Source organism: Zophobas morio, unplaced genomic scaffold (assembly GCF_036711695.1).
Source record: "Zophobas morio isolate AGI-343-1 ecotype UQ-CSIRO unplaced genomic scaffold, CSIRO_AGI_Zmor_V1 ptg000029l, whole genome shotgun sequence".
In the NCBI taxonomy this organism is placed as follows: domain Eukaryota; kingdom Metazoa; phylum Arthropoda; class Insecta; order Coleoptera; family Tenebrionidae; genus Zophobas; species Zophobas morio.
Window position 1 is genome coordinate 10,312,501 of NW_026972134.1, and position 27,500 is coordinate 10,340,000.

At 44.9% G+C, this 27,500-nt stretch overlaps 1 protein-coding gene, 1 non-coding gene and 1 pseudogene across 2 annotated transcripts; all 3 read left to right on the top strand.

Annotated features, from left to right (window-relative positions):
• The first annotated feature begins 19,761 nt into the window (after positions 1-19,761).
• On the top strand, positions 19,762-21,263 carry LOC135137499 (protein daughter of sevenless-like). The gene has a single exon (XM_064067180.1). It carries the CDS (start codon positions 19,804-19,806, stop codon positions 20,989-20,991), a length of 1,188 nt encoding a protein of 395 aa, XP_063923250.1. The 5' UTR covers positions 19,762-19,803; the 3' UTR covers positions 20,992-21,263.
• Positions 21,264-22,465: 1,202 nt separating this feature from the next.
• LOC135137781 (5.8S ribosomal RNA) lies at positions 22,466-22,622 on the top strand. Its single transcript, XR_010281942.1, has one exon. It is a non-coding gene; the product is annotated as a 5.8S ribosomal RNA (ribosomal RNA).
• A 454-nt stretch (positions 22,623-23,076) lies between these two features.
• LOC135137782 (large subunit ribosomal RNA) overlaps positions 23,077-27,500 on the top strand; it is a 7,355-nt pseudogene continuing 2,931 nt past the window's right edge.

Consider the following 27,500-nt stretch of genomic DNA (forward strand, 5'->3'; position numbering starts at 1 on the left):
TGTAGAGATGGGAAATCAGGAGTTGCTTGAGGGGATATATAAGAAGAATTTTGTGGGAAAGATGACCGAGGAGCAGTACGAGGGGAGCATTAGGATTGTTGGAAAGAGGACTGGAAGGGCAGAGGAAGGCAGGGTGAGTAGGAAAGTGGAGAATGTGTTGGTGGAGGTGACGGGTAAGTTAAGGGAGGGTTTTTTGGAACAGGGTAGGGTATATGCGGGGTGGTATTCATTTAAGTGTAAAGATTGGGTGGATGTTCTGAGGTGCTTTAATTGCTATGGGTATGGGCATGGAGCATTTGACTGTAATGTTAAGGGAAAGGTATGCAGGAAATGTGGGGAGCAGGGACATTTGGGGAAGGATTGTAAGGCGGCTGGCGAGCGGTGTAGAAATTGTAAGTTAGCGGGGAAACAGTCCGAGCACTCTGTGTTTTCGACTGCGTGCCCGGTTTTTGCACAGCGGTTGGGGTGGGTGACGAAGGTAATTTATGGGCCTTAGGATCCTGCAGTTAAACTGTCAGGGGAGCTATAGCGTGAAGTGTGACATGGTGGTATGCATGAGGGAGAATGGTGTGAGGGTGGCGTTGTTGCAAGAGCCGTTTTTGAGAGAAGGTTGTGTTGTGGGAGTGCCTGGTGATATGAAAGTATATATGTCAGATGTTGATGGGATGGCTGCGGTGTTAATAGATGGGAGAGGTGTAGATGCTGTGCAAACGAGTGTGGAAGGTGAGAATTTAGGAGTGTGTGTGAATTTAAGTTGTGAGATGGGTAGCATGTGTGTGGCGTCTGTATATTGTAAGCATGGTGATGAGATGGGTCCGTATTTGGAGTGGATGAGGAAAGTGGTGAATGCTAGTGAGGGAAGAGCGTTGCTGATAGGAATGGATGCTAATGCCGTCTCCCACTTATGGCACAGCAAATTTGTGAGGGCAGGTCGTAGGAGTGAGGAAAGAGGACGGGAACTGGAGGAGTTAATTGGGGATCTGGATTTGGAAGTGTTGAACAGGCCGCCTGACCTGTTCACCTTCAGTGGACCGATGGGGGAGTCGGATATAGATGTTACGGTGGTGAATGTTGGATGGTTGGACAGTTTTGAGTGTGTAGCATGGGAGGTTAAGTGTGATTGGGGTGTGAGTGATCACAACAGTGTGATGATTGATGTGAGAAGTGTGAGTGGAAGTGTAAAAGGAGGAAAGAGGAAGAGAAAAGGTTGGCAAATGGGGGACGTCAATTGGGAAAGGTTCAAGTCGGAGTTGGAAAAGGAAGCTGATGTGGTAGGTATAGGAAATTTTCGGAGATTAACGGGTAGGGAACAACTGGGTAGTTTGAATCGCTGGATCTGCATTGCCATGGACAAAGCGACGAGGAGGTTTGTCAAAGCTAAAGGGAAGAAAGCAGCCTGGTGGACTGAGGAACTGAAACAGTTAAAAAGTCGCGTTGCAAAGGCACGCAAAAGATGGCAATCGTCACGTAAGGAGTTGGGAAGTTTGGAAGGGAATAGGTTTTACATTTCAGAGTACCAGGGCTTGCTTAAAGGTTATAAGAAGGCTTTGAAGGAGGCGAAGGTGTCGTGGTGGAGGAGTTTTGTTGGGTCTGTTGGCAATGCAGATCCATGGGGAGCGGTGTATAAGCTTTGCAGGAGAGAGAGGAGCGAAGGGCTGGTAGGAGTATGGGATGGGGATAGAAAAACAGTAACTTGGGGAGAAACGGTTGAGGTGTTGTTAGACGAATTTTTCCCGGTTGACGTCCCGGTGAATTATGGGTTGTATGAAAGGGAGGAAAGCACTGTGGAGAGAGTAAGTTTTGGTGAGATTGAAAGGAGTGTGGGGTGCATGAGAAAGAGGAAATCAGCGGGAATGGATGGAATAACGCCTGAGATGGTGGATGTTGTGTGGAAGGTGGTACCGGAGTATGTGATGGAATTGTTTAATGCGTGTTTGAGAGAAGGATGGGTGCCGGAGGAGTGGAAGATTGCGCGTCTGGTCATACCGTGAGTTGCCGTGGGATTTAGAATTTGTCAGGAGAGGTGTGATGTTTAGGGAAAAGAGAGGAATGAATTCAGGAGATTTGGAGTGGTTGCAGACAGGGACGAGCGTGGATGAAGACTTAGGGAGAATGGAGGTGTTGGAGGCGAAAGTTTGGGAGGTTTGGCAGAGAAGATGGGAGTTGAGTGAAAAGGGTAGGGTGACGTATGATTTTGTTCCGAATGTTAGGTTTGTTAGGGAGAATGAATGGTTTCAGCCGGGAATGTTTGGGTTGTTTCTGCTGACCGGACACGGTAGTATGAATGAGTTCTTGTATAAGAGAGGATTGAGTGAAACGGACAAGTGTAGGTGTGGATGTGTGGAGAGTGTCCGTCATATTCTGTTTGAGTGTAGACTGTATGGTGAGGAGAGAGGGAGTTGTGTGTGGTCGGAATGGATGGATGAAGGAGAGAGACGGTTAGAGAGATTGTTGGGGTCGAAAGAGATGTATGACGGACTGATGGAATTTGCAAGGAGAGTGTTTGAGAAGAGAAGAATAGGAGTGGGTGAAGGTGAATGAAATTGAGGAAGAGGGTGAGGGAGATGATAGAGTGAGGATCCTAAGGTGGGGTGAAGTCAGTGCCGGTGAAGTATGAAAATACATGTACCGGCACTGTAATATATATAATAAAGGAGGGAGTGTCCCTAGGTTTCACTTTTGGTTCGTTTGTCGAAGAGTGCGGACGTGTTTCTTGGTGCTCTGAAACAAAGTGTTGTATTATATCGTGGGGCTATAAACGTAAGGAAATTTATAACCTTACCTATTTGGGGCTTGTCCCGCGCCATGTGTTTGGTGACAAGTGCTGTGTGCTGGTAGTGACGTTAGCGCTGCTACGAGGGGCCCCGTTGTGAGCCCCCTTGGTGGGTTGAACATAGACATTGCGGCTGTTCCCCCACCCGGCACAGCCCCCAGGAACCTGCAACCAAAAGTTGTGATATTAGGTTAAGTATATTAGATTATAGTTAGGTTAGGTTTTATATTTACATTAATTTTAATCTGTCATTGGTCTCGTTTCACTTTTAATTTTTAACTACGTATTTTATTTTTACAATTATTTTATTTATACGACATTTTTAACTATCCTTGTATTGTCTCTTTTTAACTTGTTTATGGTTTGGGTGTGGCCTTGTGTTACACCTGGTCCATTTTGTCATTAAGAATAATTTCGCTCACCTCGAACTGAGAGAACTTTACACCTTGCATTCTTATACACTCGACCGCCATGTCTCAATCGAGTGACGAAGATGACTATAACATTAGTCATCGCCCTCGAAACTCCCTAGTAAGAACGCCTCCTGAAAAACAAAAGGGAGATGTTAGTATGGGCAAGGGAAAAGCTGAAGAAGAATACGTGCTGAGAGGACATGCTAAACGTGCAGTCTTGGAAAGCATCGAGATAGTAGATGACGTTTTCGAGGAAGGTAGAGGTCTTGATATGTCTGGGAATCTGGAAAAGATTAACAAGATCATAAGAGGAGTCCGTGAAGCTGTCACCCGAGAAACGGAATCCGCCAGAGGTAAGATTAGCTTTGGAAAGACTGAGCAGGCCAAAGTCCTCCATGGAATGAGCGACATATACGAAGAGCTGGTAGCGATCCTTACTAAACAGCAAAGAACCTTAACGGATTTAGTGCAAGAGAAGACAAAAGTTCAGATCAAACAAGAAGAAATTCAAAGATTAAGGACAGAAATAGGAAGAAAGGACATAGAATATGAAAACCTGTTAAGACAAAATAAAGAACAACAAAATGAGAAGAATAAAGAGTTGAAAGAACAAAATAGGAAAATGATCGAGGAGCTGAATTCGTTAAGGTTCAATGATGGTAAGCAAGGACGGAACGACACGCAAAAAGACAATGCGCCCAAGTCTAGAACTAGATATGCGTCCATCGTCACCCTACAAAAAGGAGACGAGATGGAGGGTATGGCTGCTGAGAATGGATCACCTCAGAGGCGGGCTATCAAGTCCGTCCTCAAAGAAAATTTAAGTATTGACAGCATCGGGGGACCTACTAGGGCGATAATTCCACTTAAAAGAGGCGGAGTTCTTATCGAATCGTACAACGACGGTCAGAGACGCAAAATTGGGGAACTGCTTAAGAGAGACAACCGCATAGAGTACCGTGAGGTTAAAAACATCGAGCCGGTGCTGCAGTTGAGTGGCGTGGAAAAAGGCTATACCGACCCAGAACTGATAGACGAAATTCACAAACAAAATCCGTTCCTAACGAACACCATTGGAATTGAGGGTTGGAGAGCTGGGACTAAGATTTTATCGCGCAGAGATTGCAGGAACAGAAACAAACAAAATATCTTAATACAGGTGAGGCCGCTGTTCCTAAAAGCTATAGAGGCAAATAATGGAAAAATCATTCTGGACCTTTTATCTATATTTGCCGAGGAAAGGTTGCGTGTGGCTGTGTGCCACAGATGTGCGCAGTACGGCCACGTCCAGAAATATTGCGCGGAACAGAATGTAATCAAGTGCCCTAAATGTGCGGGGAATCATCTCTTGAGCGATTGTACCAGTAATGTCAAAAAATGTCCCAATTGTGCTCGGTATGGCAACCGTGATAATGAACCCCATGCTGCCACTGATGTGGAATGCCCCTTTTATAGAAAGCGCCTCGAGATAGAGAGGAGAAAGGTTAAGTACTCAGACGAGATATGCAACTGAGGGTAATGCAATACAACTGTCAGAGGTCACAGAGCGTTGTAGCGGATATTGAGGGCAGGTTCAACGAGGACATGATCGATATTTATCTGCTTCAGGAACCCTATGTGGTCCATGGGCAGGTGTGCGGCTTAGGTAGCGGGTTAGACGTTTACTGTTCGGGAGAGCGGCCTAAGGCTGCTGTTGCGGTACGTAAAGGTGTGGGTGATGTTGTACTGAGAAATGAATGGTCGAATGACTGTATGGCGGCTGCACATGTTACCCTAGGTGACCATAAGATCCTTGTGGTTAGCTTATATTGCCAGTATGGAGGAGACATTGCCCAAGACATAGAACTAGTTCGTAGGGTGGTACAGGGATCCTCCTCGGTTCCTCTCTTATTAGGTCTAGACGCCAATGCTACTTCGATGGTATGGCATAGTAAGAACATGGAAGCAGCAAGAGACAGGGATATCAGGGGTGACATCTTGGCAGATTACATTGTTGAAAGCGGACTGCTGGTCTTGAACGAGGACAGCGAATTTTTCACGTTTGCTGGACCAGTCGGTTCCAGTGACATAGATGTTACTCTCGCAAATGTATCTCTGGAGCGGACTTTTGCTTGGGAATGGAACGTGCGTCCGGAACTCGGGATCAGCGACCATAACCCCATGGTAATTGACCTGAGGGTAATAAATTTTGACGGCAGAGCGCGGGAGGGCGATAGGGTGTGTACAAATTATCTACGTACCGAGGATTCCAAAATAGCGTTCAGGGCGAGTATTCTGGGCAGTGCGAACAGCATGGGACCTGAAACTTTCCAGCGACTGTCCCTGGAGGAGATGCGTCAGTGTATTGAAGGTTGGGTGGAAGCGGCATGCGAAATGTCCCGGACAAAACAAAAACGTAAGAACCCTGTACGATGGTGGACTCCCAGCTTGTCCACACAACGCAGCCAAGTTAGACATCTCAGGCGCCAATATCAAATGATAATGAAGAGAAGTGGTAGGAATGGAAACACGAGTGCTACGAATGACGACGAAGTAGCAGAAGTCAGAAGTAGGTGGAGGTCCGCTATTAGACGATACAAGGAGTGTCTGAGGAAGGCGAAGTTTGATAATTGGAAGCAGTTTGTACACGAGACGACGCAAGTTGGTAAAGATCCCTGGGGAGGAGTGTACAAGACATGCAGAGGACATAAAGCTGCCACTGACATTGCGGCCATCAAATCTGGGGACAGAATATGCGGGTCGTGGATGGAATCGGCGGAGGCATTGTTGGAATCATTCTTCGGTGAGTACCGCCCGGATGATATACACTACCCTATCGTTCAGAACGTGCCCTTGCAAACTGTCGAACTGTCGCTCGAAATCCTGGGAAGCGTGGTGAGGGAAATAAGAAGTCGTGAAGCCCCAGGTCTTGATGGTATTACGGGTTCCGTCGTTAAAGAATTCTTCAGAGCTGCTCCGGACTTCCTGATGTCTTTGATGCGTCGTTGTTTAGACGACGGTGTGTTTCCTACCAGCTGGAAAGCGGCGAAAGTGATAACGCTCCTAAAAGCCACCGACAAGCCCAAAGAACTTGCTAAGTCTTACCGACCTATATGTTTACTTTCAGCGTGGGGAAAAATCTTAGAGAAAATAATGGTAAGACGACTTAGAGAGGACTGTGCCGATGCTAATTCCCAAATATCCCCGATCCAATTCGGTTTTACGACAGGAAAGTCCACTGTGGATGCGTGGCTGAAGGTTGTGGAATATGTCAGACAGAGCACCTCGAAGTATGTTTTAGGCCTGTTCGTTGATTTTACTGGTGCCTTTGATAATATCTCCTGGGACGCCATCCTTAGGAGGTTGGTTGAGATCGGTGCCAGGGACTTGGGGCTCTGGAAGTCATACTTTAGGGATCGAAAGGTCACGCTCGAGGGGCATACCCAGAAGATTACGAGAGGAGTTAGCCGTGGATGTCCGCAAGGGTCCATATGCGGCCCGTTCATCTGGAACCTAATGATTGATCCTCTGTTACGTCAGCTTAAAAATCAGGGAGCATTTTGTGTGGCTTACGCTGATGACCTTTTGATACTAGTGGAAGCCGATAGTAGAGCTTGGCTAGAGCGTAAGGGCACTCAATGGATGGACGTAGTGCGTGATTGGGCCGGAGGAGTAAACCTGACAGTCTCTGAGGCAAAGAGTGTTTGCATGCTATTGAAGGGCATTCTATCCAACACGCGACCGCCATGGGTTAGAAATGGCCCTAGGAACCTGCCGTACCAGAAGCGAACCAAGTATCTGGGAATAACTGTGGCGGAGAGACTCAATTTCCTACCCCACTTCCAGGACGTAAGACTGCGACTAGATAAGTTAACTGGACAATTTAAGAGGGTACTACGTAAAAAATGGGGACCTTCACTGAGGAATATCAGGACGTGGTGGAGTGGCCTATTCTCAGCAGTCGCACTGTATGGAGCCGAGGTCTGGTTTAGGGAAATTGAGAAGGGGTACATACGAAGGGCGGTAGAGCGGTGCCAAAGAATTGTTACCTATGCCATTCTCCCTTTCTGTCGGACAGTCTCTACGGAGGCTATGCAGGTGCTTTTGGGGGAACTCCCATGGCACCTGCAGGCTATAGGCAGAGGCATATTCTACGAAGTCAGAAACTACAGGGACTTACCGGATAACGGGTATATAGGCGTTGACGAACTGGAGGGACTCACTACTAATCAAAAGAAGACCAAGATCTTTGAAAAACTCCACCAGGTTTGGGCTGATGACTGGCGAAATACCACGAAAGGCAGGGTGACATATCGATTTGTTCCTGACCCGAGGAAAATCAAAACCTTGATGCACTATGCTCCGACAATGGAAGAACTTTTTATTCTCACTGGCCATGGCTCCATGAACGCCTATCTGTATGATAGAAACATAAATGATACCCCGGAGTGTGACTATGGTGCTCTTAACGAGAATTGGCAACATATACTAAATGAGTGCCCACTATACGACGAACTCAGGACATGGGACCCAACGGAGCCACTAATAAACCTCCTAAATAATTGTACTCCTTACATGAAATTTAAAACCTATTGTGCCGAAGCCTTTGAACTAAGGAAAATGAGGGGAATCGATAATGCCTAATCTTAATATCTTTATTTCATCTTATTAATATATACAAATCCTCATATCATCTTAATTAACTCCCTATTTAACTGTATTGGTCATAAACTCCTTATTATCTATCATCCTGCAAATTCGTATTATTCTATCTTATTATTATATCCTATTATTCTCAACCATATTAAATCTTAATTTACAACATATTAACTCATTTACTCCACATTAACTCATTTACTCCATATTAATTATTCCACATTATTATCATTTTGTATTCTTATACCACATTACCTTAATTCAATATGTCTAATGATATAACTATCTTAATTACATATCCTTATTTTCTAATCTTCAAACCCTAATTCATCCCTTACAATTACATTCAGTTCTTATTACTACCATACCAGATATTAATGTTTAATTGCATTATTACTCCTATTTAACCTCTCCATATTATTATCTCTTAATTCTTAATACATCACTTCCGCTTTCAGTTACCAATACTCATCACATCTTATTGAAAAACTCAATTTGAATTATAATCTTAATTTAAATCTCTCCATATTTATACAATTATCTTAATATAACATCTAAATATCTCATTGTACCTACCTTCTAAACTTTCGCCCATCTTAATATAACATCTAAATATCTCATTTACCTACCTCTTAACTTTCGCCCATCTTTTAATATCTGCCCTCAATATCTGTTGACTTACTGGCGCTACCCCTATAGGGCTCTGGGACAGGAGATCCCATAGTTATGGAAGCCTATGCACTACTATTATTATTACTATGACCTGACAGGTTAATGAAAAACAGAATACGCTTAATACATATATTGATGACAATTCTTGACAATACATTTTATTTATACACCCTAGCTTTTAAGTTTTAATCATTTTATCCATACATATTTTATTTTAAACTAGTCTTAAGTATTTTACATTTTATTTATACACCCTAGTTTCTAAGTTTTAATTTATTTTATCTATACACATTTATTTTAAACTAGTCTTAAGTATTTTAACATAATAACTAACACTCTTTTATCTAGCTTAGCTAGCATCTAACAACTGTAATCTTAAGTATTTTATTTTCCCAGCACTTGTGTCTTCTAAACAGATAATTGGTGGAGGCGCCGGGATGGTGCGATCTGCACAACCGTGGCTTGAAGACTCACATCTGTAACAAGAGAAATGGTAGGTTAGATATGTTAAAAAAGGACTATCTTAATATACTTACATAATGAATGGCTGACACCGGGATTGTGACACCGGAACTCCGTATCTGTAACAATAAACAAATTAATATAAGTAATGATAGCTACCTCAAAAACTTACCAGAAGGGAGCTGTGCTGCTGCCATCTGGATCTCTGGATCTGAAACAAAAATAACACTCAGCTATTACATTTACACAGCTATTTACATTTAATAAATTAGTTACAGTTATCTTACCTCTTATGAAAGACGTCCGGGGACCCGATGACCGACCTGGCTGGCGACGTTCATCTGAAACAGAAACAACATATTAGTAATAGGGAAAAAAAAACTAGCCTAATACCTATTCTAAACTAACTATACCTTTCCTAACCTAAAACCTAACCTACCACATTATTTCACAGGTGCGGACTTCTAAACGCAGGTGGGGGCACTGCTGGTCAAAGCCCACGGGCGATTCCAGTAATCCCTTCGGGGTTGGCGATCCCGCGTACCCGAGCTGGCAAAACTCAGTGCCTTGCATGTAAGTGCATAAATGAGTAGCCGATTCAAAGGCGGGGATTCGACCGGTGATCCGGGCTAACTCTACGGAGGCTAGTCGCGAAAAATCGGTACTACGGGGGCCGGTTGCCCACGGGGGTTCTACCCCCGGCCGGCCATTGGCGTTGGACTCGTAGTGGTGGTGGTTGGCCGTATGCTGGTCAGTGGCACGTCGGGCGTGCTGCGAAAGTGTGTGAGTTGCGTATCAACTCGGGTACTGACCTGCTTAGTCAGTATCCCGTATCCCGATCCCTCGCCAAATGGGGCCGTGTCATAAAATCTCATGGGTGGGAATGGCACGTTAAATTCGAACTAAAAGGGTTCTTATGTCCCTAGGTTTGTCGAGTGCCCAGTTTGGATTTGTGAAAGGAGTGGGGATACAGGATGCATGGATGAGAGTGAGACAGGTTGTGGAGGAGTCGAGAAAGAAGTATGTTATGGGAGTGTTTGTGGATTTTAAAGGTGCATTCGATAATCTGAGCTGGAGTGAGGTGTTGAGTAAGTTGGTGGAAGTTGGGTGCAAGGAGATTAAGTGTTGGGTGAGCTATTTCAAGGATAGGAGAGTGTGTGTGGTAGGAGAGTCTGACGAGATTGAAAGGAAGGTGAGTAAAGGATGCCCACAGGGATCAATCTGTGGGCCAGCGGTATGGAATTTGATGATGAATGGATTGTTGAATGAGATTGTAAGGAAAAGTATAAAGTGTGTAGCGTATGCGGATGACTTGTTGTGTTTGATTGAGGCGGACAGCAGGAGAGAAATTGAGAGTGAGGGAACGGAACTGATGGAGATGGTGGCTGCATGGGGAAATGGTGTGGGTGTGGAGTTGTCTAAGGAGAAAACGGTAATGATGTTGATGAAAGGGTTTTTGCCTGATAGTAGGCCGGCGAATGTAAGGGTTATGGGAGAGAGTGTGAAGTATGTGAAGGAGGTGAAGTATTTGGGAATAAGGGTGAGTGAACGCATGAATTTTAGACCGCATGTCGAGAGTTTGAGTGGTAGGGTGATTGACATAATGGGGAAGTTGAAGAGGGTGTTGAGGAAGGAGTGGGGTTTGAAGAGAGGTGCGATAAGGGTGATTTATAAGGGATTGGTTGTGGCGTGTGCTTCGTTCGGTGTGGCAGTGTGGTATGATGTGTTGCGGTATGGGTATGCGAGAGAATTGGTGAATAGATGTCAGAGGTGTGCGGTGTATGCGAGTATGGTGTTATGTAGAACTGTGAGCACGGATGCGATGCAAGTGTTAATGGGTGAGTTGCCGTGGGATTTAGAATTTGTCAGGAGAGGTGTGATGTTTAGGGAAAAGAGAGGAATGAATTCAGGAGAGTTGGAGTGGTTGCAGACAGGGGCGAGCGTGGATGAAGACTTAGGGAGAATGGATGTTTTGGAGGCGAAAGTATGGGAGGTCTGGCAGAGAAGATGGGACTTGAGTGAGAAGGGCAGGGTTACGTATGAGTTTGTTCCGAATGTTAGGTTTGTTAGGGAGAATGAATGGTTTCAGCCGGGAATGTTTGGGTTGTTTCTGCTGACTGGTCACGGTAGTATGAATGAGTTCTTGTATAAGAGAGGTTTGAGTGAAACGGACAAATGTAGGTGTGGATGTGTAGAGAGTGTCCGTCATATTTTGTTTGAGTGTAGGTTATACAGGGTGTCTCAGAAATAAGTACATTAATTTTAACCAGTAACAGAACTCGTGAAACGGAACAACTTTTTTATCTAGCATTTTTTCGAAAACTCAAGTCGAATTTCGAATTTTCCCACCCATATATTCACGAGCCGTCTATGTTCACCTTAAATAATAACTCAAATAATAACAACACTACAACAATGAAGAAGGTACCCTAGCAACCGTTTTGACACTGACAATCATTTTTATGTCAATGTTTTTATTAAACGTTGTCTCTTTAAAGTTTGTTTGGCACAGATTTCTAATTTATAGACGAAATGTGTTGAAATAGCTTTGTTTTCAAATCTGGAATGCACCGATATCGTTTTAACGTACGGTGAAGCTCGGGGAAACGGCACTCGCGCCCAACGAATTTTTTTCAGAAAACCTCCCAAATCGTCGTCTGCCAAATGTGCGCAGTTTTAAGAACGTTGCAGCATTTTCGAGAGTACGGATCTTATAAACCTGCACCTCAGGATCGGGGTAAGTTACGTAGTAATAGAATTGCTAATATTGAAGAGGCTGTTTTGAAGAGTGTCGAAGCTCGAACGGGCATTAGCACGCATCACTGTCTACTGTGATGTATCGGAGAGTAAGTAGTATTTGGAGGATACTCAGAGAATAAATGTACCCCTTTCAGGACCAGAAAGTTCAGTTATTGAAACTAACAGACTTACCACGTAGGCAAAACTTTTGTAAGTGGGTTAATAGAAAAATAAACGAACAAGCAAATTTTGTATCTCTTATTCCATCAACTGATGAGGTCGGTTACACGAGGGAAGGTGTTCAATACCCACATTTGGGCCGATGAAATTCCGTACGCCATTAGGGAGCAGGATTTTCAATTTCTCTCTAAATGTTTGTCACAATGACACGATTAGGAAAATACGTATCCTAGTAACTGTTTTTTGACCATACATTATTAATTATAATAATTATTAGTGTCCATGGGTGACTAAGGATCCATGGGCGGGTAACCTTAATTGGGATATAACTTTAACAATTTTTAACTTCATAATTAAAAAGTTTTTGACAAAACACTACTAAAAAAAGTTGTTGAGTTCAGTGAGCTCTATAACCGATTAAAATTAATGTACTTATTTCTGAGACACCCTGTATAATGAGGAGAGAGGGAGTTGTGTATGGTCGGAATGGATGGACGAAGGAGAGAGACGGTTAGAGAGATTGTTGAGGTCGAAAGAGATATATGACGGACTGATGGAGTTTGCAAGGAGAGTGTTTGAGAAGAGAAGAATGGGAGTGGGTGAAGGGGAATGAAACTGAGGAAGAGGGTGAAGGAGTTAAAGAGTGAGGATCCTAAGGTGGGGTGAAGTCAGTGCCGGTGAAGCGTGAGAATGCATGTACCGGCACTGTAATATAATAAAGGAGCTGTCCATAGGATTTTTTGAAAAAATAGAAATTTATGGTGTTCATTCGTTACTCGCTTATAATAAAGAAACTTGTCGAATGCTGATTTTTCTCGAATCTAGTTTTTTACTCGATTAAAAAAATCACGATTTCGCACACTTAATAAAAAAATAATTATTTCGCATTACGGGCCTAAATTGTCGTTCACGCCCGAAACGCAAATAAGATTTTTTGTAAAATCTATTAAATTCAGTTTGAAGCATCAAAAAAAAAATGAATGGCACAATTCGTTTTCAAAAATCAGCTACAGCTATTTCAATTCTCCCTCGTTTTTATTAAAAAAACTTCTCGAAAATTATTTCGACACATATAGTAAATCTCGTTTTACAACATTTTATATATACGTCGATCGTCTTTTATAAAGTAAGGCGTTCTTCCGTACTTGAAATTTTTAAAAAGTACATGTACGGCGTTCGTCTTTTATAAAGTAAGGCGTTTCTCCGGACTTGGAAATATTTTTAAAAGTACATGTACGGCGTTCGTCGTTTATGAAATACGGCGTTGGTTGTTTATAAAGTACGGCGTTTGAAATTTATGTAGTACGGCGTTCGAAATTAATGAAGTACGGCGTCCCGTACCGGGTACGTATTTTAAAATTGACTAAATCGCTATAATAAAAATTCTGACTTATACTCAGGATCACGAAGCAATGCGTACACGTCATGGACTCAAAATGACGTCATGCGTCTACCACGTTTATCACACAAATGAATCGGTTTGAACTGTCAACAAACATGTCGGCTTGTTATTGTTTTGGTTTGTTCTATTTATGATTATAGCATGAGAAGAACGTTAGTGTGAAGCAACAGTTAAGAAATAAGCTACATGTGCAGTGTTTGAGCACACAAGGGCATGCAGTACGCTGCATAGGTACTGTAAATTACAAACACAGGCACAGGAAAGATCATGACTGTAACCCCTTTCACGTGTTCCTAGTCACTGAAGCCCGCCACTCACGTTCCAACGCCGCAGTTGTGTTGGATATGACGAAATTGAAATGTTTTTGAACGTCTGTATGCGATCAAGCAAATCGGTTGGATGTGGACGGTTGGTAAACAAGTCTGTCTGCAGCAGTACAATCGTGTTGTATTTGATGGAAATGTGATCTTGTGTGGACAGTGTACGTTATACAAACCGTGAAAGCAGGTATAAAAGTCCACTTTCTTCGGACATGTTGCCACCACGTTCGCAAATTTTTAACTGCAAGGTCGTAACGTGTGTGTACTGCTGCTTTTCAGCAGAATAGTACAGCAGTTGTATCCAGTACAATCCTACTGTGGCGTTGGAACGTGAATGACCAGCTTTAAAAACGTTCATTATTTCACACATTATTCACATCTACAGAGTAAGTTACTTTATTGACATGGAATAGATACATAAGTGAAGTATAAATAATAATAAGTATGCATGTTGCACAACGTCTTCGTCTGACCAGTGATCTGTATATTTGGCCAGTGAAGTGATAGTGTGATTATAAAAGACATCAGCAGAATATGCCGTTAGTACAATCAATTAGGATGGTAATGGAAAATAACCTATATATTACAGTGGCTGAATGCCCTCTGCAGTATTATCATCTTCACTGTCATAATCACTAAAACTATAATCTGAATCTTCGTTAATGTCGATTATGAGCGGCGCAATCTCTTCACGGTCAAATAATAATTCCCGTTCCCACCACTGCTGTATTATTTTATTTGTATGGTCAACAGTATTTTTCCACATTGTGGGCGTGACATGTGCTAACGCTTCTTTCCACATTTCCACTGCATTTTTGTGACCATAACCCTCACGCCCAATGTGTTTGGAATAATAATTTTTAGCAATTCCCCAAATATTTTCTATAGGGTTAAACACACAATGATATGGCGGCAATCGCAATACTCTATGGCCATACTGGTGGGCCAATTCATCGGCAACATACGTTTTTGGAGGTTTGTTTCTGAAAAACAGAACATTTTAAATGAAACTATAGAGAATAGTATATGCATTACTGTGCAACCAAATGAAGAAGTTCCGTTTTTAACAGCTGTGGATCTGAACTTATGTCATGTCGTTCAAGCCATTCACGAATTTCTGCTTTTTTCCATGAACCATTGGGACATTTGTTTGCAAGGGTACTGTGGTAGCTAGCATTGTCCATAATAATCAGTGATGGTTCCTCGAGCTTCATAAGCAATTGATTTTCAAACCACTTGAGAAAATTCTGTTGATTCATTTCGCCATGATAGTCTGGATTTTTGGTATTAGAAGAAAATACCAGCGCTGCTTCATCAATAAATCCATTGCTTGTACCTGCATGTAATACAATATACCTAAAATATAATGAGACGAATAAATAACTAACATGAAACTGACACATTATTACCTTTTCCCTTCTATTTTGAACGTCCTGATACTTTTGACACTATCATCTTGCCATGACCTAACTACCGAACCATTTTCAAATATCCATGTTTCATCAAGATAGACACATTGCAAAGGATTTGGATTCTGCTGATTGTGCACGTATTCACGTAAGAATTTGGTTCTTGCATGAACAACATGTTGTAATTCCATAAGACGCTTCCGTACATTTGTTGGAGAATAACGAAACCCAATAGAATGTAAAATTCTTCCCAATGAGCTCACAGAACCCTCAAATATATGTTTCTCCTTCAAGCAGTCAAGTAATGACGATCGTGTAACATGTATTTCTGTAAAATAATCGTTAGTATCTATAAGGCGTGCGCATCAAATTCATACTTTTTTCGACCATTCCATATAAACATTCTCGAATAGCACACTGCTCCGAAGTGCTAATATCACACACCGGCTTTTTTCGGGGTCTCTTTTTCTTGGGAGAATGTACACCTTCTCCGATTTTTATTTGCTGTACCACGGAGTTCACTGTTCTCACACATACACCGAGAGCAGCAGCAACCCTCTGCACAATGTAACTGCATTTGTAACTATAATACCTAAAATACACCTACTTACGTCTTGAACAGCTGTTAGTGGTAAAAGAGGTCCCCCGTTATCGCGTTCTTTAGCAAAATAGTCCACTAAATTAGCGACCATTTGCTTTGCATCTTTGTGCAAGGGCTTCGGCATGATGGAATGTTTACGTTCAAGCAAGCGACACGTACCACGGTACACGACAGTTAAGTTGGAGTTCTGAGAAGAACTGTTTTAGTTCTGAAAAGAACTGATACGATTACACGAGCAGAAAAATAGAAAAACGCGAAAAATCAAACAATAACACAACTTAAACTGACACCAATGACACTTGCGAAACCGATAAAACTTAGCATATGTTTCGCTATCAATCGTACCAATATAATTTTCCCCAAATTGATCGATTTTGATCCGTATTGCCACGTATTGCGGCGCGTATTTTTGATTTAGTGTTGGTAACGGATCTACGTCATCCATGACGTGTACGCATTGCTTCGTGATCCTGAGTATACCTCGATTACGTAACACAATGCGGCCGTATTTTTTTTCTTGCGAAAATCCGTGGAAAAATGTTCAAACCGCTCTTTACGAAGAGCCATCACACCGACAGCGCGCACCTCGGACGGGGAGAGGTGTGTCTCGCGCCCCTGCTCGCGTACCACTGTCGCCGCTTCGCAGCGTTTGGCTCCGATCGACGTCAAGCGCGCTATTATAGGTAGCGGAGTGATGTTGTGGCGTGTGAGGTGTTCTCTCGAGATACCGACCAACGACTGCATCTTCTCGCTCGCGTTACCACGGACTGTCTGCGAGTCTTATCCAATACTTTTATAAGGAATTCGGATTTATGACGAAATGAATTTCGCAGCACGTTCCGGCCGTTCTTCGGTGTCTCTAAGACTGTGCGTTTTTACGTATTCTCTAAAAATGATGGCAGACGCTAGTCGCATTGGTTTCTCTCTGTAATAAATAATGTTCAACAACGACATTATTATGTTATTCAGACCGACCCGACAAAAAGAGACGACGATACGTTCACCTTTTTAGAACGAAACGTTGCGATTACTTTTGGTGGTCATGTCTTTAATGATTATAAGAGCGAACCTTGTATGTGTGTGTGTCTTGTTGATAATTTTGAGAATGTAGTTATCGCACCGTCGAAAATGACCCGAAGTAGACTTGGCTCTCGGAGCGTTTGCGCCTAGAAGTTCATGGAATCCTTGAGTTCCTTCATTGGGTTCGAGCTTGCCTCTAAAGACGGTCCAGCACAGCGAGATCGCGGATGCGGCGGACGTTCCATCGTCGGCGGTCCTTATGCGATCAACCTTACGTTGCTGTAAACGGTGGCGTACGTTCGAATTTCATCGAACAGCTATAAAATTTGCGTCAACTCCCTACATTCCGAGCGAGAATATATAATATACTCGTGACGTGTGCAGATTCTGAAAAGAATTCGGCACGTCTCACCGTCGCATTCTATCTAGCGAAGAGTGAGGAGAATGTTTGAACTTTTAAACCGGCGCAGGAGGTTTCCTCGCGAAACTTTTCGACCGGTATCGTTATGTATGATATTTTTCATATATAAAACAACGAAAGAGAGAGTTAAGCGTGGCGTTACGTTCCTACGCGTTCGTTTCGCGAATACGCACTCGCGCTTTCGACGAAAGTGTAGTTTTCAGTTTCGGAGTATCCGAACGAGAACACAGTTCCCTGGTTGATCCTGCCAGTAGTCATATGCTTGTCTCAAAGATTAAGCCATGCATGTCTCAGTACAAGCCGAATTAAGGTGAAACCGCGAAAGGCTCATTAAATCGGTTATGGTTCCTTAGATCGTACCCACATTTACTTGGATAACTGTGGTAATTCTAGAGCTAATACATGCAAACAGAGCCCCGACCGGAAACGGAAGGGGCGCTTCTATTAGATCAAAACCAATCGGTGGCGGTCTCCGTCATCGTACAACTTGGTGACTCTGAATAACTTTACGCTGATCGCACGGTCTCGCACCGGCGACGCATCTTTCAAATGTCTGCCTTATCAACTGTCGATGGTAGGTTCTGCGCCTACCATGGTTGTAACGGGTAACGGGGAATCAGGGTTCGATTCCGGAGAGGGAGCCTGAGAAACGGCTACCACATCCAAGGAAGGCAGCAGGCGCACAAATTACCCACTCCCGGCACGGGGAGGTAGTGACGAAAACTAACGATACGGGACTCATCCGAGGCCCCGTAATCGGAATGAGTACACTCTAAACCCTTTAACGAGGATCAATTGGAGGGCAAGTCTGGTGCCAGCAGCCACGGTAATTCCAGCTCCAATAGCGTATATTAAAGTTGTTGCGGTTAAAAAGCTCGTAGTCGAATCTGTGTCCCGCGCCGCCGGTTCATCGTTCGCGGTGTTAACTGGCGTGCCGCGGGACGTCCTGCCGGTGGGCTTAGCTCGAGAGGGCGGCCGAACTCAATCCCGCCGCGGTGCTCTTCATTGAGTGTCGAGGTGGGCCGGCACGTTTACTTTGAACAAATTAGAGTGCTTAAAGCAGGCTAAAACTTCGCCTGAATACTGTGTGCATGGAATAATGGAATAGGACCTCGGTTCTATTTTGTTGGTTTTCGGAACCCCGAGGTAATGATTAATAGGAACGGATGGGGGCATTCGTATTGCGACGTTAGAGGTGAAATTCTTGGATCGTCGCAAGACGGACAGAAGCGAAAGCATTTGCCAAAAACGCTTTCATTGATCAAGAACGAAAGTTAGAGGTTCGAAGGCGAAAAGATACCGCCCTAGTTCTAACCATAAACGATGCCAGCTAGCGATCCGCCGATGTTCTTTCGATGACTCGGCGGGCAGCTTCCGGGAAACCAAAGCTTTTGGGTTCCGGGGGAAGTATGGTTGCAAAGCTGAAACTTAAAGGAATTGACGGAAGGGCACCACCAGGAGTGGAGCCTGCGGCTTAATTTCTCTAGTCTGCTAAATAGGCGTATTTCGACATCCCAAAGGCCCGCCGGTCCGGGTTCGCCCGTTGGCCGTGCGCGGTTTTTACTGTCGGCGTACAAACAATTCTTCTTAGAGGGACAGACGGCTTCTAGCCGCACGAGATTGAGCAATAACAGGTCTGTGATGCCCTTAGATGTTCTGGGCCGCACGCGCGCTACACTGAAGGAATCAAGGGGCACATTTATTCAGTACAATTTCTACAACACACAACCCCAAATTGGGGGTTGTAAAAACAATCATATGTATCCTGCAACTCGGTTGTCACGTGATAACACGACATAAACAAACTTATAATTGCACGAATAAATAAATGAACTAATAAAATAAAATAAACTTATTCGTTTGATTCACCAACCAAAACACTAGTCAGCAAATACTAGTCATCAATAAAATGAACATACACAAAATCAAAATCAACATAATTTTTAGCGCCATACTATGATAACAATGAAATGACAGATGAAAAGAACTAACAATAAACTCAGTACATAAATAAGTAACTAAAAATTTTACATCTAGTACATATTAGTTAAATATCACCAGATCGCCAATAAAAATATTAAGTATTGAAATTTCTAGGTTCACAGAAATGACATCACCAAGAGAAAAAGGAAAACCGCACGCGGCACTTAAAACGTCACGCTGCGTCGAAAAAGCCAGGCAACGAAGAAGTCTGTGTTCAGGATTGTCACTTTCGCCCAAATCGCACATTCTGCAGATGTCTTCGTCCGTCTTCCCTATTCGAAAAAGGTGCGATCGAAAATTTCCATGGCCGGTTAACACCTGGGTTGACCGCCAAGTGAAGTCCAGTCTGGGTAGTTCAGGAACCAGCGGAAAGAAAGCGAACGTCATTCGGTCTAGCTCAGAAGACTCCCACCGACATTGCCAAATGTCCAAGACCATCCAACGCAAATACTCCTTGACATGCCTGAAGTTGTCAAACTCGTCCAGCCGCACGTGAGTTTCCATGAAGACTGATACGCCGTGTTTTTTGAGTATTTGCAGACAACCGCGCTTGTGTATTTCCAGGTCTAGAGGTGGAATTCCAGCAAGGACGCCAGCAGCAATATACGAGACCGAAGCATAAGAACGAGTGAGTAGTCTCATAGCTAGTCCGTAGATGGAATCAATTGTCCTACTTATCTTTTGCAGGGACATCCTCTTTGACCAGACATCAAAACCATACATCACAAACTTACGGAATTTCGCAACGAAATTACTTAAATTATGTCAACGATATGCAAGATCCTAGGTTTTATGACAGTCCAAGAGTACTCTCTCCATGTCAAGATAATGACAAAAACAAAAAAAATAAAGACAACTCGCCGTTACAGACACCAACTGATACAGAAAGTGTATTTACGGATGACGATATGGCTGATGTAAACGTTGTTGTTAAACAAAAATTTACCAAGAACAAAATTGAAGAATGCAATAATAAGGTTTTGGCTCCACCTAGACCCCCAAAAACAGTCTACGTGGTTTCTTCCACTTACATAAATTTGAACACGCAGCAGATTGAAAGTCCCAACCACAAACACGAAAACAACCAAGAGGAAGACCGAAAGCAACCGCCCCCGGGCGTCATCACCGACGACATGTGCGATTTTCCCCGTTCCCACCAGATTCCAGAAGCAGAAACCGTCCGTAACATGCTCCTTCGACGGCATTGCTACAACAATGCCGCTCCTGTCAAAATCGAAGGTCAGATTTTCCGGTACGATATCTCTCCTAAGCCATCCACAAGTTCGAATCACGTTTTTCGCTACGATGGAGACGACATCGTCGATGAACCAGCTTCGCCTCTCTCCCAGAGTTCCTCCACGACAGCCTATTCAAATTTACCGAGTCCACTTTTGGCGGATAGTCAGCTGATGCCACCTCCAGTTGTTAACAGGGATTTGAAACCTAAAAGGAAACTGTCGGATTCCTTATCGTCTTCTTCAAATCCTGAGCCATCGTCACCGAGAAATGCTCCATCAGTAGATAGGAAGTTGAAACCTCCTACTCCACTGCAGGAAGCACACAATCGCAAAATAAAAGCGAGTCCAATTATGGCACCGAGTTTCGACGGATCAAAATGTGGCCCTAGTCCAACAGGCAGTAGAAAAATGGAGGATGACACCCCGAAATTAAGAGCTGCTCCCAGCCCAACTTTACAAGGTCTGGGTCGTTCACATGAAAGCTTGTTATCGCAAAACAACCAAGAAGAACAAATATATCATTATTTGCCAGTAAAAATGCAATATATAGATTTGGATCATTGTGGACCTTCGAATTTATCTAATAATAGTAATACAATTCCGTCAAAATCATCGAGTACCGTTTACAAAAAAGTAGATTTTGAGAAAACCGAAGCCTTTAACCTTACGAGGAACAATTTAGAAAAAGAACGCAAGGAACCTGTTACCTTTTTAAAAAAGTGATAGCGAAGAGTTTTTATATATTTTTGTAAGTTTATAGGGTAGCTTTTGTGCAATTCTTAATATCACGATTGTACATTTAGGGTTTGTTTTGTATTTTTGATCTTTTTTGTAATGTTGTAATTGACAACTTTTGAGAGAGCTTTAATGTTATTTTTTATTAAGTGGCCATCTTATGAAATTCATATCATGTATTATACTAGAACTAATATTTTTTTATTCTCTATGTTATATGCTTAGGGTGTAAGTCTATTACAGATTTTAATGATGTTATGCAAAACAGATACTGAAGGAATCAGCGTGTCCTCCCTGGCCGAGCGGCCCGGGTAACCCGCTGAACCTCCTTCGTCCTAGGGATTGGGGCTTGCAATTGAACGAGGAATTCCCAGTAAGCGCGAGTCATAAGCTCGCGTTGATTACGTCCCTGCCCTTTGTACACACCGCCCGTCGCTACTACCGATTGAATGATTTAGTGAGGTCTTCGGACCGGTACGCGGTGGCGTTTCGGCGTCGCCGATGTCGCTGGGAAGATGACCAAACTTGATCATTTAGAGGAAGTAAAAGTCGTAACAAGGTTTCCGTAGGTGAACCTGCGGAAGGATCATTAACGTGTCTCGAACACACGCACTGTCTTTACACAGACACACACACACCATCGTCTGATCGTGTTGTTGTTGTCGTGCGAAGTATGTCGCGTCCGTGGACGACGTACACGCTCGATCTAACATCTAAAGACGTCTGCGGCGTAGACGACGGCACGTCCAGCCTTTAGCGGTGCCGTCGCGCGTTTCCGAAGCGCGTTCTCTTCTCTTCTCTCGTCCCACGTGGGGATCGATGCGAAAGAGGAAACGCGTCTAAGAGACGGCGTCACACGACGTCCTCGAACTATTGAATCGTCCAGAGTCGGATTAGGCGTCATGCCGATGCGAACTCGCGGCGCCGGTCCTTTACGCGCGTTCGTCGTGCGATCGGGCAGACGGCATTTCGGGCACCTTGATCCGCTAAAGAACCTCAAAGAGTTCGATTCGGATCGCAGGTTTCGTAAGTACGTGCGGGGCGTTTCGTGCGCCTTTGCTCGTCTTCGTTACCGTGGGTTTTAAATGATTTTTGCCCGGCCGACGGGTTCGGCTCGATGCCGCCGTTCTCGTCGAGACGATTCGAAACGTCGTTCGAGACGCTCCTAGGAAGCGCCGTTTGACGAAATCACACCTAGTTTGTTTGGTTAAGTGATCGTTGTGCGGTTGAGCTTCTGCTTTAGAAAAGGAGATCAAGTCTTGCGACTAACTAAAAAAAAAAGAGAGAGAGGAAAAGATGGAATTAGTAAGACGACACGTCGTTCGAAAGTTTCTCTTTTCTTTTTTTTTCTTTTTTTATCTTAATAAACAATCGAAACCGAGAGAATTTCGACGCAGAACGTTCCAGGCCGTCGCGAGGCGAGCCGGAGAGAACGTGCGTCTTAATGTATATTCTAAAAGATTACCCTGAACGGTGGATCACTTGGCTCGTGGGTCGATGAAGAACGCAGCTAATTGCGCGTCAACTTGTGAACTGCAGGACACATGAACATCGACATTTCGAACGCACATTGCGGTCCTCGGATAAATTGTTCCCGGACCACTTCTGGCTGAGGGTCGTGTCAATTTCAAAGACTGCTCGGTTCGCCTCGTTTGAGAAAGCGTGGCGTTCGTCGGAGCGAGTTGGATGTTTTTTAGACGCGTACCGTTGGAGGTCGATGTCGAGACGACTTACGTAACGTTCGTTCGTTTCGAGTACGATCCGGCGTACGCGACATCCGGAGACGCGATAGCGGCCCGTCGGGGTGACGTGTCGGACTTTCTTTTCGAAGGAGTTCGTCGTCGTCCTTCGACGGGCGGATCAGCAGACGTAAAGCACAAAACGATCGACTTTTGACGGCCATAACGGCGTTGATTTTGTCGAACGATGCGACCGTCGTGTCCGAGGCGTCCGTGACGTATCTCGCGACGACGTCAGGTCGCTGTTCGACGAAAGACCGTAAAGGCCGCGTCGACGACGTGCCATGATCGTTTGCGTATTAAAATGATCCATTTCCAGATCTATTCGATCTTGCGACCTCAGAGCAGGTGAGACTACCCGCCGAATTTAAGCATATTATTAAGCGGAGGAAAAGAAACTAACTAGGATTCCCTCAGTAGCGGCGAGCGAACAGGGAAGAGCCCAGCACCGAATCCCGCGGCCGAAACCGGACGCCGGGAAATGTGGTGTTAGGGAGGGTCCGTCATCCCGAAATCGTGCGGCGCGTCCAAGTCCATCTTGAACGGGGCCACAGCCCATAGAGGGTGCCAGGCCCGTAGTGACCGCTGCCGGTGACGGGAGGATCTCTCCTCAGAGTCGGGTTGCTTGAGAGTGCAGCCCTAAGTGGGTGGTAAACTCCATCTAAGGCTAAATATGACCACGAGACCGATAGCGAACAAGTACCGTGAGGGAAAGTTGAAAAGAACTTTGAAGAGAGAGTTCAATAGTACGTGAAACCGTTCAGGGGTAAACCTGAGAAACCCGAAAGGTCGAAAGGGGAGATTCAGCGTGTCTCGATCGTGGCGCTGGGCGGTCGTGTGACGGACGGCGTACGCGTCGTCTGCGCCTTCCGTCCTCCGAACTGCGATCGAACGCGTGCACTTCTCCCCCTGTAGGACGTCGCGATCCGTTGGGTGCCGGTCTGAGGCCCGTGGTGGAGCCCGTTCGGACGGTTCGCCGTTTCCGAACGAACCCGCGGTGTTTCCCGGTCGGCTCGCTCGACGGTATAAAGATGGCGCGAGGCCGCCGCTTGTTCGGCGTCCGCCCTATGGCAAGCGCTCTCGTCGCGACGGTGATCGGACCTGGTGCCGGTCCCGTCCCCGGGTGGCTGTTGGCTGTGGGTCGTCGGACAGACCTCGTCTTCTTTTAGAACGCCGATCTGCGACGCTATAGTTTTGGGTACTTTCAGGACCCGTCTTGAAACACGGACCAAGGAGTCTAGCATGTGCGCGAGTCATTGGGACATTACTAAACCTAAAGGCGCAATGAAAGTGAAGGTCCGCCTTGCGCGGACCGAGGGAGGATGGGCGGTCGTTACGGCTGCCGCCTCGCACTCCCGGGGCGTCTCGTTCTCATCGCGAGAAGAGGCGCACCAAGAGCGTACACGCTGGGACCCGAAAGATGGTGAACTATGCCTGGTCAGGACGAAGTCAGGGGAAACCCTGATGGAGGTCCGTAGCGATTCTGACGTGCAAATCGATCGTCGGAACTGGGTATAGGGCGAAAGACTAATCGAACCATCTAGTAGCTGGTTCCCTCCGAAGTTTCCCTCAGGATAGCTGGCGCTCATAGCGCACGAGTTTCATCCGGTAAAGCGAATGAATAGAGGCATTGGGGTCGAAACGGCCTCAACCTATTCTCAAACTTTAAATGGGTGAGATCTCCGGCTTGCTCGAACTATTGAAGCCGCGAGACTCGAATCAGAGTGCCAAGTGGGCCATTTTTGGTAAGCAGAACTGGCGCTGTGGGATGAACCAAACGCCGAGTTAAAGCGCCTAAATCGACGCTTATGGGATACCATGAAAGGCGTTGGTAACTTAAGACATCAGGACGGTGGCCATGGAAGTCGGAATCCGCCAAGGAGTGTGTAACAACTCACCTGCCGAAGTTACTAGCCCTGAAAATGGATGGCGCTGAAGCGTCGTGCTTATACTCGGCCGTCAGCGGCATGTGCGGTCCGGTGGCCTCTGGTCACGGGCCATGAAGCCCTGACGAGTAGGAGGGTCGCGGCGGTGAGCGCAGAAGGACTGGCCGTGAGGCCGTTTGGAGCCGCCGTCGGTGCAGATCTTGGTGGTAGTAGCAAATACTCCAGCGAGGCCCTGGAGGACCGACGTGGAGAAGGGTTTCGTGTGAACAGCCGTTGCACACGAGTCAGTCGATCTTAAGCCCTAGGCGAAAGCCGATGTCGATGTGGTGTAGATTTGTCGTTGGTCACAAACACGACCTCCAGAGCCGTGGTGACGTGAACGTACGGATTGTGCACACACCCGTTGGGCGAAAGGGAATCCGGTTCCTATTCCGGAACCCGGCAGCGGAACCGCTTATAATTTGGGCCCTCGCAAGAGAGTTCGTCGGGGCAACCCAAAAGGACCCGGAGACGCCGTCGGGAGATCCGGGAAGAGTTTTCTTTTCTGCATGAGCGTTCGACTTCCATGGAATCCTCTAGCAGGGAGATATGGTTTGGAACGCGAAGAGCACCGCAGTTGCGGCGGTGTCCGGATCTTCCCCTCGGACCTTGAAAATCCGGGAGAGGGCCACGTGGAGGCGTCGCGCCGGTTCGTACCCATATCCGCAGCAGGTCTCCAAGGTGAAGAGCCTCTAGTCGATAGAATAATGTAGGTAAGGGAAGTCGGCAAATTGGATCCGTAACTTCGGGATAAGGATTGGCTCTGAGGATCGGGGTGGGTCGGGCTTGTCGATGAAGCGGGTCGCGGCTGACGTGCCGGGCCTGGGCGAGGTGAAGCGTTGCCGTTTCGGCGGCGACGTCGGATCCGAGCCCGGTCCCGTGCCTTGGCCTTGGCCAGGTTCTGATTATATTAACGCTAACTACATCAGATGGAAAGCTGATTATCCTCTTCGGCCGCCATTCAACGGTCAGCTCAGAACTGGCACGGACCGGGGGAATCCGACTGTCTAATTAAAACAAAGCATTGCGATGGCCCCAGCGGGTGTTGACGCAATGTGATTTCTGCCCAGTGCTCTGAATGTCAACGTGAAGAAATTCAAGCAAGCGCGGGTAAACGGTGGGAGTAACTATGACTCTCTTTTACCTTACCTGATTGACGACGATCCTGTGTGAGATCTAGCCGGGATGCCAACGGAGCGACGAACACTGAAACAAAGAAGCGTATTAGGATGTATTTTATAACTTTCTTAAACTATCTTAATTAAGAGCCTAACATCTACATCTTAATATTACTAATACCTAATTTACATCTTATTTACATCTTATTAGTAATCATCATATTTATCTATAATATCTTAAGAGCTAATACCATAACTTAATCTCTAAGATAAATCTAAATTTTAATACTAATTTACATCCTAATTTACGTCCTAATTTACATCTTAATTTACATCCTAATTTACATCTTAATTTACATCTTAATTTACAACTTAATTTACAACTTAATTTACATCTTAATCTACATCTTAATCTATATCCTAATTTAATTATATTACTTACATACTTATATTAACATCTTAATTAATAATATTTTAATCTTAAAGATTAATACTTTATAAGTAGTATACTAAAACTAACATCTTAATTGTATTTTATATACAGTCCTCCTTGAGGTTTTTCTTTATTAGGTACTATAAGTTAATAATGTACATTTATATAGACCTAGAGATTTAATACCATCTTTTTCCTTGTTTTCTACGCTGTAATAGCATTCTAGCATATTTGAAAAACAAGAAACGCTTTATTTGTATTCCTGTTCGTACATAATAAAGTTATTACTATCCAAATGCCTCGTCATCTAATTAGTGACGCGCATGAATGGATTAACGAGATTCCCACTGTCCCTACCCACTATCTAGCGAAACCACTGCCAAGGGAACGGGCTTGGAAAAATTAGCGGGGAAAGAAGACCCTGTTGAGCTTGACTCTAGTCTGGCATTGTAAGGAGACATGAGAGGTGTACTGATAACAAGTTTTTTTTATTGAAACATGCGTTTTGGATTTTCCTAGAGGATCAGGCGTAAGCACTGTGAAAATCCAGAAAAAAGTTATTTGGGGTCAGTACAGACGCGCGTACTAACCGAATACCAAAAAGACCGTACATATAGAAAAAGACTAGATACAATTAAAATAGTCATTTTTAGTAAACGACCCGTTTCCTTTTCCGTCGACTCCAAACTGCCCTATTAAATGCCGAGTGAATCATCACTCCACCCTTAATCACACCCACGACGCAGGACCTTTTAAAGGTCGAAGTAAAATGTAATTCTTGCGCCGTTGGGGAGTTAGCGCGAGGCCACGTGCCTCTAGCTCCTAATATGAGTGGCAAGAAGATTAGGGTCTTCGTGGGCCAATACCGCCTAGCTGCCTCCCGAAATTTCGGGTTATCATACACCACGCGTTTGGAATCCCATACCTGGCCCATCGGCCGGCTCGTCTCCCAGGAGATTTGCACATCACAGATCACGGTACGGCTGGCTGGCAGATGTATCGCCAAGTCAGGTTTGTACAACGTACCGTCCGGATGTCTGATCTGTGGTTCCTCCTCGACTGGCCAGGTTTTCTTGACGCAGTGGTCTCTGACCTTGCGCACCACTGCGTTATGCCGGTCGATGCGCTGCCAGTGCGTCACAGGGCAACGCTGGAGCACATGGCAGATGGTTTCCTGGGCGTCACACCCATCCCTACAACCCCTAAGATGTACTGGGTTGGATGGGATTCCCTGCGTGGGTAAGTTGGCGGTTCGTAAATGGACTGCCCCGACCCAATCTCT

Excerpts from the sequence above, each read along its gene's own strand:
- LOC135137499 (XM_064067180.1), top strand. The coding sequence starts at position 19,804 with ATGCAAGATCCTAGGTTTTATGACAGTCCAAGAGTACTCTCTCCATGT.